We start from the raw sequence: 11,693 nt of genomic DNA on the forward strand, positions 1-11,693 counted from the left end.
CTCAGGTGAAGGGCAGGGGTCCACCCTGGACAGGTCACCAGTACATACTGTCTCGTTTGACCCTTTTTTAATACAAGACCACTATAAATAAAACTGCAACCTGCTCATTTCCTCTTATTTTGGCGGCAGTGTTGTCCAGTTTCCTGTTATCGCTGACCAGATGTGTTTTCGTGCTATTTAACACCAACATCTGCCGTTTCCTTTATTCGATGATTTATATCTGCTGGTCTGAAGCTTAGCGGGAACGTGGTTAATGTGACAGGCTGCCCGGAATGTTTTTAATGTGACAGGCTGCCCGGGACGTTTTTAATGTGACACGCAGTCCGGGACGTTTTTAATGTGACACGCAGTCCGGAATGTTTTTGATGTGACCTGCTGTCCGGGACGGTGGAGGGGATTATGGCGGCCGGCCTGGGCCTCAGACTCGGCTTGTGGACCAGAATCCCGGCTCCGTTTGGCGCCACGCTCCGGGCGGATCCGGGCGGCGTCTGTGCTCGGAGAGCGGCCGAGCAGCAGAGCGTGAGGACCGCATGTAGCGCCGCGTCGGAGTCCCGGCACGACGAGAAGTACTGCCTGGAGCTGGTCCGGTGAGTCCAACACTCAGCAGCCGGTTCAGCCTCAGAACCGAACCAGCAGCGTCACTCAGTCCGGATAATCTACAGACCCGGTCACGTGTCCGCGCCAGACTCCATCCAAGTATTCGTTAAAATGCAAACACCGCAAACACGAATAACTTTTACAAGACACTGTGAAAACTTAGTTTGCGCCGTCATCAGCTTCAGGTTCGCTTCGTGGTTCGGCTCCATCCTGCGGAGCCGAGAGGACGAGCTGTCTGTTGCTTTGACCAGACATTGTCAGAATAAACACCTGTTTTTACCAAACAGGTGTAAGATGATAAAGTATAGAAAGAAGAAGAAGAAAGGGTCACAGTGAGGGTTAGCCATCTTTAGGGTTTGTTTCAGGACACAATGACATTAAACGCATCTCCCCTGTCTTCCTCAGGTCCAGAGACTACGAGGGCTTCGTGGCCTCCCTGCTCCTCCCAGAGGAGGCTCGGCGCTCCTCTCTGGCTCTGAGAGCTTTGAACGTGGAGCTGGCACAGGCAGGTGTTCCCGCGGCCGGATGGACGACTGACGATACGTCTGTTATGTGTTACCATGGTTACTGTCACGGTGCTGCTGCTGCCGTAATAAGTTTCGTGTCTACGGTCCCAGTTTCAAACCTGTCTCACAGTTGTCTTCCTATATTTGTTTCTCCACAAGGTGAAGGACTCGGTTTCCCAGAAGACCATTGGTTTGATGCGAATGCAGTTCTGGAAGACGGCCATAGAAGAAATGTACAGAGACGAGCCTCCGAAGCAGCCAGTGAGCGCTGAGCTGTGGAGGGTGAATATCAGAGAGACGTGTGGTTGTTGTCTCCATGTCACTTGTTCACAGCAGGAACAGTCTGAATCCTGTTTTGCAGGCGGTGAGGAAACACTACCTGACGAAGAGGTGGCTGCTGAGGATCGTCGCAGAGAGAGTAAGACTCGATGAGACTCGATGAGACTCGATAAGACTCGATGGTCACGGTGTGTCTGTGCTTTTACACACACGGTCTTTTTACATAAAAGACTAATTTTACCTAAAAAGTTTGTAAAACACAGCAGCTCCTAAAAACTGGGCCTCACTGCAACACCTGGTTTCATGAAGACATCTGTAAAAGAGATGTTACAGTGAAATCATTAACATAAAACGTATAACTCATGAATATTAATGTTCTGCTGTTTAACGTCTTCGTCTTGAACCTCGAATGTCCTGAACATAGTTTGTGTGTGAAGCTTTACGGTGGAGCAGCAGATCCGCTCGACGACGTCTCCGGTCGTGATGTTTTCTGTGTTTTATAAAAACTGTAAAAAAAAAAACAAACTGGGCTGAAACTGAAAACACGTCTGTTTCTCCAGGAGAAGGACCTGGAGGACAGAGCCTACAGGAACCTGCAGGAGCTCGAGGCGTATTCAGAGAACACCCAGTCCACTTTAATGTACCTGCTGCTGCAGTGTTTGGGTAAGGACAGGTGTGACACATGGCATCACCTGTGTTCCTGTACCTGTGATGTTGAAGAGCCGATTCAGGGTTAGACCACTGGACCTGGTGTTCCTGGTGACAAATGCTGAGGACGGGCTCTGGTTTAGTCCTAACCTTTATACATTTGCATGAATTTGATTATTGAGAAAATTGAAAAATGTGTTTGAAAAGACAAAAAAATAGTGATTCCCACAGAGACACTCTAATATTGACCACCAGGAGGCCACAGACCACCAGTTGGACACCCCCTGAGCCGTGTAACCGTCTCAGTAGAGACTTGTCGGGCGGGTGGGGAGAAGGGATTTGCTCCTCAGTGTGGGTTGATGGTTTTCAGCAGGGCAACATGGGAAATGCATTAAAGTGTGTGTTTTCGTGTGCAGGCGTGAAAGACGTCCACGCAGACCACGCGGCGAGTCACATCGGAAAAGCTCAGGGAATCGTAACATGTCTGAGAGCGACTCCGTATCACAGCGGCCGGAGGAAAGTTTACCTGCCCATGGACATCTGCATGCTGGTGAGTGCCATCCAGTCGTCCTCTGACCCCTGAGTCAAACAATAGTCTGAATGAAAATAAGCTGCTGACAACATTGACTCGCTGCTCGTTGTTCGTCTGCTGCTGTAGTTTCAATGATTTACTGGGATTTATACACAAACTGTCAGCTGAGGATTTTCTAAATCAGAGCAGTGATGAAAACATCATCCTGCACAAAGATGCAACACACCAGCGAAGGATTGTTACCCAACAGCCCTGTGGGAAAAGTCGAGAGCCTCCTGAGCGATCTGGATCTTCTGTCCCACATAGAGCTGCTGCTGGAGGTCGACCTGGGGCGGTGTGGTCATGTCTCTGAACTGAGGCCTCACGTCAGCTCCTCTCTGCTGCCTGCAGGGGGCGCCGTTGGCCTGCTGAAATCCTGCACTTCTGCAGACCAGCTGCACAAGATCCAGGGACATGTTTGCTTATGAAAAATCAGGACAGAGCCGACAGGTGGAGGTCCTGACTGATTGACCATGATGGAGAATCTTGGGAGGAACAAGCCGAGTAAAGAGCCACTTATGAAAAGCAGCTGCTGATTCAGTGTGTGTGTCACTGAGTCCAGATCCCATCCAGAGACTGATAGCACCAATGAATGTGTGTGAATCCAGAACCTGGTTCAGCTTATGGGTCTGAGCCGTAGACCTCCATTGTTGTCCACAAACTATTAAAAACACAGCAGGGAGCCACACCGCTGACCTGGCTCACATGGTTCTTCCTCACCCACAATGGGAGGCTCGTCTGTTTCCAGAAACCAGCTCCAGAACCTGAGAACGGCCGTCACTGTTTACAGACTCTGGTTCCACTGCAGCATCTCTCTGCTGGAGCTGGATTTTGGAAAGAGAAACCTGTGAGACCAGTGGCAGCAGATAACAGTCCACACATATTCCTCAGAAATGTGCACAGCAGATAAGAAGCGACTCTTTGGTGACTGCAGATTTGATTGTCAGCTGCTGGTTTCTGAGTTTGCCGGGTGAAGGTCCTGTGACTCACCTGCCTTCTCTGTCCTCGGAGAAATGTCCTTCCATCATTACCTGCCTCAGCTTTTCCACCACTTCTCTCCCGGCTCTCAGAGCTCCTGTGTTAGTCCGTGTTAGAGGGCGAGATGAGGTCAGCAATCACAGTCTGAAGCGCCGACGTGTTGAAGAAATGATTGTTATTCATATTCATGGTGCCAGATGAAATTGGAATACTCTATTTAAATGGGCCCACATGGGGTCAATATTCTGACTCACAGTTTTACAGATTTTCTGACGGTGACACAATAGAAAAGCTGCTGGTGAAGAATCACTGCAGTGACGTTCATAGAATAACATCACTTTCTACCACACAGCTCGGTGATTAGACTTGTTTTTTGTGCACTGATGTGATTATGTTGAATAATGGAGTTAAATACAGGTCAGGTCCAAAGAGACTGATGCAGGAGCTACTCTCACAGTGTTCTGCCATTTAAAGAACAGTTCCTTCAGTTTTTTAAGACAAAAATCGAAGCAGCTGCCACGTGATGAGCTTTAATGATGCTCAGATAAATATCAGTGTTTGTTGTATTGATTGGTTTTTATATTCCAGCATCAACATCCTCAAATCTCTGGTTCTATGTGAAGAAATGTTCAGGCATTAATCTAACGAACTCCGATTCCACAGCAACCAGTTTGTTTCCAGCATTCCCAGTTTAACTGCAGACGAAACTGACACGGTGAAATCAAGTAAAAATATCACAGACTAAACAGTGAGAGGCGACGGCTGTAAATGAAAAGCAATAAAGCTGCAGCTTCCTGTGACGTAACTGCAGTAAATCAAATGGTAAACATTAGAGATGTGATGGAAAGAGGAGGTTGATTATCTCGTCTGCTCTTCGGCGCATCACACCCATCACTCAGATGCCGGAGCAGCAGTTTCAGCTCTTTCTGCAGGTCAGAGGAGCCTGAACAGTCCTGGTTCAAACACGTGTCTTTCTGTTTCCTCCTGTTTCCTTCCGTTTCCTTTTCTTCCTGTTTCCTCCTGTTTCCTTCCGTTTCCTTTTCTTCCTGTTTCCTCCTGTTTCCTCCTGTTTCCTCCTGTTTCCTTTTCCTTTCTGTTTCCTCCTGTGTCCTTCTGTTTCCTTTTCCTTCTGTTTCCTCCTGTTTCCTTCTGTTTCCCCCTTTCCTCCTGTTTCCTTTTCCTCCCGTTTCCTTCTGTTTCCTTGTTTCCTTCCTGTTTCCTTCTGCTTCCTCGTGTTTTCTTTTCCTTCCTGTTTCCTTCCTGTTTCCTTCCTGTTTCCTTCCTGTTTCCTTCCTGTTTCCTTCTGTTTCCTTCTGTTTCCTTCTGTTTCCTTCTGTTTCCTTCTGTTTCCTCCTGTTTCCTCCTGTTTCCTCCCGTTTCCTTCTGTTTCCTTTTCCTTCCTCCTAATTCCTCCTCTGTCTGTTTGTGCAGCATGGAGCTTCTCAGGAGGACTTTATCCGTGGCAGTCGAGAGCAGAACGTCAGGGACGTGGTGTACGACATCGCCAGTCAGGCTCACGTACATTTACAACACGTATGTACTGGAGCACATGTGCACAACATGACCAAAAGTATGTGGACGCACTGAGGGCTCTACTGTGCTGTTGCCCACTTTTACTTCATACAGGTCGTAAACTGTAGACATACAAGTGAGGAGGATGTTTGCAGAGGGACAGAAGAGGCCGAACTGTGTCTGAGACCAGTTGTGTTTTATTTGTGATTGTTCACGTTTGTTGTACTTCCTCCGTCAGGCGCGCTCGTTCAGCCACAGCGTTCCAGCAGCAGCGACCGCGGCCTTCCTCCCAACGGTAAGTTGGCCACAGCCTCTCTGCCACTCTTCCTGCTGTTTTTCACATTAAAAGCCTACTTTGTCACTAATCTGTCACTATTTCAGAATTTATATTTGTGGAGTTCCTCTGGAGTTTCTTTTTTCCATTGAGTTTCCAAAGAGCTCTGGTCAAAGGTCACAGAGGAAAGCTGCCTTCAGGCTCCTGTCATCCCTACACTGGTTTCTCCTGTGGCTGCTCAGGTTGTGTTGCTGTTTGACCAAGTGACAGAAAGCCAAGTTTTTCTGTGCTGCCTGAAAACTGGTTTGTGTGGCTTGTGTGTTTACAGTCCAGCCTGTAATGTGGACTTGACAGAAATGGAAGTTGTGAGGATGAATTCTGGTGTTGGAACTGGATTTTTTTTTCTGTTGGGTCTTATTTTGTTTTCTTTACCCTGGGATTAAACACCACATACAAGTGTTTTTCCAGGCTCTGGGAGTCCAAATATCAAACCTTTGTCCTGTCCTGTCCTGTCCTTTGAGGATTATTGGTTCCTGGAAAGAGATGGGACCTGGATGCAGCCGTTCAGATTATTGTAGCTCCTGTTCACTCGTCTTTAGCTGCTCCTCACACACACTGCACCGTGTCACCTGACGCTGGCAGGACAGATGTGGCTCCAACAACGCCCCCTTACTCTGAACCCTCCTGGACTGAAGCCTGCTCTTCTTCTGTGGTGCTCTGTGTTGCAGGTGGTGTTGGAGGACTACCTGCAGAGAGTGAGGAAGGTGGATTTCGACGTGTTCCACCCGAGCCTGCAGAGCAGAAACCCTCTGCTGCCCATCTGGCTGTACCTGCGCTCCTGGAAGAAGACCTACTGAAGACGGTCCTCCTCCCTCCATTGATCCCCCCTGCCCCCCCACCTGCAGACCACCGTCCAGCAGCATGGCAAGGAATCCAGCTCTCCCACTGCAATTGCAACAACACTGACCTACACCAGACTTAGCCCTTAGCACAATCAGGTTTTAAGATGAGACTTAATGTGTTTCATAATGAAACTAACGACTGTAGTACTGTGACAAGGTGCTGGAGGATGATTCTGGTTTATGGTACCCTGGGTCCCATTTTTGTAGGTCTTACCTGTGTCAGTGATAAAAACATAATGTCCACGTTAATTAGTGAGATCTTATTATCTTGTTGATTAGTGAGGTGTAGAGGAGGAGCAGTCAGACGGTTTTAAAGAAACTGATGAGGAAAAGAAAACATCCTGTCTGTGCCCAGAGCAGCATCGTGACGAAGAGGCATCGCCCTTGATCCCGTCACAGTCTGGAGGTTTGTCCAAACTGTATCACACAGTCACGGGTTCGTTAGCTGACGTCTCCAAGTCCCAGCGTTAACTTCAGAGGAATGAGAAGGAAAATCAGCAGTAGAAGAAGAGATGGGGGACTGTGACAAATCCTGGTGAATAAGCTGCTTTACATACATCACAGTTACTATGGTAACAGTGAATTTGGGTTTCCATGACTTCCTGTGTATCAGGTGTTTGGTTCTGTGATTGAGCCATTATCCTAGTCCAAATTACTCACCACTTTTTCAGACCCTCCCTCTGAGGTAGCAAGACAGGGCCCCACATTCAGGAGGTCCACACACAGACACTCTGACCAGGGAGAGCCAATGGATGGGCAGGACAGATCTCAGAAGGTAACGAGGGAGGCAGGCGGCATCACATTTGGCATGTTTTATCTTTGACCTGGCTCGATGCAGAGTGGAGCTCTGTTTGCGGACACATCCACGCTGTTTCTCCAGAAACATGTCTAACTTTCATAGTTATCAGAGCGGACTGAGCCCTGAGTGAAAAGGCTGATCCAGGTCCACTTCCTTTCACACAGAGGCTGGAGGATAATGGACAGAAGGACCAATCACAGCTCTGTCACCAGAAGCAGCCACACATCATGTCTGTAGTTCAGGGTGAAATGCTGCCACAGTTCTTAAATAAAGTATGGGTACGACATTTTTCATCCCTTAATCTTACTGCATTAACATTCTCCCATGGGTTTGTTTTCATAACTGAGACCAAAACAAAAATATTTTTTAAAAGGTTTTGTGATACAACAACAAAATGAAGCAAAGTGCAGTAATTATGGTGGAAGGTCATGAGCATATTCATTTGGTCCACCAATGACAAAGTGTGTTTGTGTTTCTTGGCAAACTAAACAAAGTTTAGTGTAAAACAACTGCTTGTTCATTTAAATCAGGGAAGAAGGCCCCATGTGGATCCAGTGTGAGTCCTTTGGCAGCTTTGAACTCTCTCCATGTGAAAAAGCCAAAGCCATGTTAACCCTGGTTGTTGGTCTTTCTTTGTCCCACTCTCTCTGGGCTAAAGAACGCCGCCTCTTGGCTCTGGCAGCCACTGGTTCCCACTTTGAGCTGCAGAGACTCCTCCATGGCTGCTGTTGGAAACCACTACTGGCTTCTTCTGACCTTGGGCTCATTGACGGAGCGGACTTTCTCAACACGGGGTAGAGAAGCTGGAATAACAACAGAAGGGCTGTAGGTAGCAGAGAGTCCTGGGGGGGGTAGTATAGCTGAGAGACACCAGGGCCTGGATCTGGGTACCTGCAGGGACCAGACTGTGGAGAACACGTGAGTTCATGCAGATTTAATGAAGAATTAACTCTCAGAGGTCTGGACACAAGTGAAGGTTCCCTATTTGCAGATCAGTCTTTTAGTGCTGCAACAAATGACACCGTGCATATATTTCTGAGGAAAAGGTTTTGTATTCATGCTGATCTCATGAGCAAAAGAAATGTGATTTTCTACATGAAGATGAGCTGATCATTAGTAAAGGGGCTGGTGTAGTTGCAGGATGAGAGCTCTCTGTTTCTATAGTTTCCAGAAGCCAAAGCAGAGTAATGAAGCTGCTAAAGAACAGACACGTGACAGGAACTTGTGATGATGAGGGAAATCCTGTAGGGCTACAAATATAAACTCATGTCAGATCTAAATTTTGAGGCAGGTGGCAGATGAACGTGAGGTAATTCACTCACTCTTCACTCTGACATGGAAGATGGCTCTATGCCTTCATTAAGCCTCACCCCCTGCCTGAAGCTGTCAGAGTGAGCACAGAGACCTGTAATTAGCAGCTCTGACCCAGGGAGCCTCAGTGTTTACAGCAACACCCCACCACTGTCATGCTGCACAGACAACAGAAGCATTAATTAGGCCATTTCTGCCCTGCCAGGAGTAATTACAGTCAGTGGGCAGTGCACACGCTCGCCTTCTCTTCCTCACTGAAAGTGCTGCTCTAACTTCTCAGCTGCTCTAGGGGGCACAGGACCTGAGAGGAGTGTCTTATAAAACTGTTATCAGCACAGGCAGGTCCATGTGGACCAGTGTCTGAGTCCACCTCCTGAGGGAAGTCTCTGGCTCTTTAGCTGCTAAATGGTCCACTATGTTCAGCAGCTGGTCTGTCTGCTGTTTGCTGCTGAGCAAACACACCTGTCCTGAGCCGCTACAGCCGCCATGTTGGTACAGGGAAGCCTCCTGATGCATGAAGAAGGCAGGAGGTCTGACCACCATTCAGACCATCAGTTCTCATCGGATGGAAACTCAAAGTGAGTCAAGTGTTTTGTAAATTCACTTAATAAATTGGATTTAAATTGCATTTTTACTGTGATATCATCCATTTGAAGAATACAAGAAGAAACAAAAAACTAAATTTAACTAAAACAAATATGTGGATCTGTATGTGGGCCTAATAGTATTAACGGGTCCTAATAAGCCATCTGGGTCAGACACAGGGGTTCCTAATAAAAACCTTCTGGAGAAGAGGACTGCAGCTTCCACAGCTGAGGATGGCTCAGTATTGAGCGTTTCAGCACCAAAACGTTCTGTGAGCAGCTCTGAACGTGTTTATGTTCGGATGCAGGACGATCTGTGGAGCAGCATGTGAAATCCATTACTGAAAAAATGGAGCATATATGCAGGAAGTTCAGTTTCACATCATGAAGCAATCTGTTTCCTGCTCAGTGGAAGTAGTTTGTGTAATCAAACCTACTGACCTTCACGTCGTGTTACTGCATAAACTAACATTTTTTTACTGCTCCACCAAATCCAGACTTTGTGCATGTTTCCATTTTCTCTGTTAGAAACAGAACCAGGAAAGAAACAGATGGCTGCCTGATAGGGCAGACTCCTCCAGCCTCATACTGAATCCTCTTCAAACCAGGACGTTATTTCGTTCAGCCCTTTACAAAAGGAAGGAACAGCTCTGACACCTTCACTGTTGGATTTTCCTTATAATTTGTTCAGGTTCACTTCTCTACACCTAATTTACTTCATGTGATAGCTGCTGTCAGTTGATTGGCTAATTAACAGTGAAGCAGCTTTAGCATCTGTGTCTTAAGGGCGGAAGGTCAGACTGAAATGTTATGTGCCATGTCTCATTATTGCTGTTTGCCTGATAAAACTACAGTGTCCAGAAGTTTCAGGAAATCACTGAAAAGTTCAACTTCTTATTCATGATTTACGTCACCGGGAACCAATCAGCTTTGAGCAGAGATCAGAAAGCCAGGGGTCAGGAAGTGTTAGAGACGGACACATGTTGTGGGATTTGTTTACAGGTAGATATCACAGAGAACCGTCAGCCTGCATTTGGTTTCCAGCGAACTGCTGGAACCTGAGCTTGTTTGTGCTGCAGCTGTCACAGACTCACATCATCTCTATCAAAGTAGGAGGCTTGTCACTGGTTCACCTGTCAGTCCACAGCACGCAGCCGGTTTACAGGCTGGAAGTGTGAATCAGGCTGTAACCATCCATGAGGCCATCTGCTGCTGATTGTACCATCCCTCCCAAAGAGAAGACTGCAACTGCATGCTAACCCTCCTCATGCTGGGACACACTGCTGGAGTCTGTCACTGCTTTGGGCCCAGCTGGCTCATTTTAGCTCTTTTGCCTCCAGAGCCTTTCTGCTTCTGTGAAATGTTCAGAGCTACAAGTCCAAAGTGCAGTCGAGCACTTGGAGTAGACTGCACTGGATTTACTGTGTATGCAAAGGAGCACTATGGAAACAACACATGAACCTGAGTAACGCCTGGATATGCACTGATTGCTGTGCCCCTCTGTGGGCCTGGTTCACTCCTCCAGCTTCAGCAGGAAGTGGGCGCTTTCAGAATAAAAGTTCAGAGCTTTTGTCCAGATGGACTGGTCTACAAAATTTACTGGTCCAGTAAAAAGTACAAGGTTTGGCTCTGACATGTAGTAAGTCCAAGGATGAAGTAGTAGAACATGGAAATACTCAAGTGAAGTACTAATATAGTAGTAAATATACTGAGTTACTTTCCACCACTGACCATCGACAGCTTGGAGCTAAACGCTCCGCTATGTTCAGCAGCTCGTGTCTGACTGTGTCTGTGCTGTTAGTGGACAGTGGCTTTTTATAGCTTTTATTCTGAAAACAAATGCTTCCTGCTGCAGCGTTGAGAGAGACAATCAGTAAAATTGTGTCTGGACACTAAACGCTGAGCTGCATGTTCATCTGGAAAAATGTGGAAACTATCAAATTCCCAAGTGATTCCCAACCTTTTCCCATAAGCAACTGATGACCCCTCTCATTGACCTGGTGACCTTTGGAGGGGGCCTGGCCCCCAGGTTGGGACCCCCAGGACTAAACAAAAGTGCCTATGGTGTGACTAGACCTGCTCCACCTGCAGCAGCTCCAACAGGAAATGTAGCTGAGGCTGAATCAGTAAACATTTACAGCCTAATTATGCCAGACAGCATTATCACAGTAAGTCTTTATTCACAGTTTCCTGGTAACACGAGTGTTTTTACTGAACTAGTATTTCAAAGGCAGAACTTTACACTGTACTTTCACTTCGGTCTGACTGAGCACCGCTGCTCTTCGGTTGGATTATTGAGGAGCTGGTGGGATCTGACATGGAGACTGCAGGGTGCTGATGATGCTAATTATCAGATCTCACAAACACACACCTGCTCATTAGCAGGTGACATCAGTCTGGGTAAAACCAGCAATGAACACAATTAAATTGTGGTTTGACAGGAACAACAGAGAGTCAGACCAGAGAACTGGACTGTTCCTGCATGAAATCCAGGCTGTTACTGTTGAGGTTCATCTTGTGATTCAGTTTCCATGTTAACATACGTCAGCTTTAGCTCGGTGCTGATGCAACACTGGGTTTCTCAGACTGACTATAATTAGCCTGTTAGAGCTCACAGAGCTCGAGGGGAAAGACCTTCACCACACCTGACTGAGCCGAAAGACTTCCTGTGACACGTCTGAAAGTTAAACTGTTGGCTGAACTAAAGTGTGTTCACATTAAGATCCACTCGA

The 11,693-nt window shown here is 47.2% G+C and overlaps 1 protein-coding gene across 2 annotated transcripts; it reads left to right on the forward strand.

The window, feature by feature from the left end:
• The first annotated feature begins 325 nt into the window (after positions 1-325).
• On the forward strand, positions 326-6,365 carry ndufaf6 (NADH:ubiquinone oxidoreductase complex assembly factor 6). 2 transcript variants are annotated; one of them, XM_026317747.2, is made up of 9 exons: positions 326-587; positions 1,003-1,102; positions 1,263-1,385; positions 1,465-1,521; positions 1,943-2,045; positions 2,447-2,580; positions 5,011-5,112; positions 5,330-5,386; positions 6,094-6,365. In XM_026317747.2, exons 1-9 carry the CDS (start codon positions 400-402, stop codon positions 6,220-6,222), a joined length of 993 nt encoding a protein of 330 aa, XP_026173532.1. In that variant the 5' UTR covers positions 326-399; the 3' UTR covers positions 6,223-6,365. The 2 variants fall into 2 exon arrangements, with proteins under 2 accessions (XP_026173532.1, XP_026173533.1); XM_026317748.2 differs by lacking the exons at positions 5,011-5,112; positions 5,330-5,386.
• The last annotated feature ends 5,328 nt before the right edge of the window (positions 6,366-11,693 follow it).

Source organism: Mastacembelus armatus, chromosome 16, assembly GCF_900324485.2.
Source record: "Mastacembelus armatus chromosome 16, fMasArm1.2, whole genome shotgun sequence".
In the NCBI taxonomy this organism is placed as follows: Eukaryota; Metazoa; Chordata; class Actinopteri; order Synbranchiformes; family Mastacembelidae; genus Mastacembelus; species Mastacembelus armatus.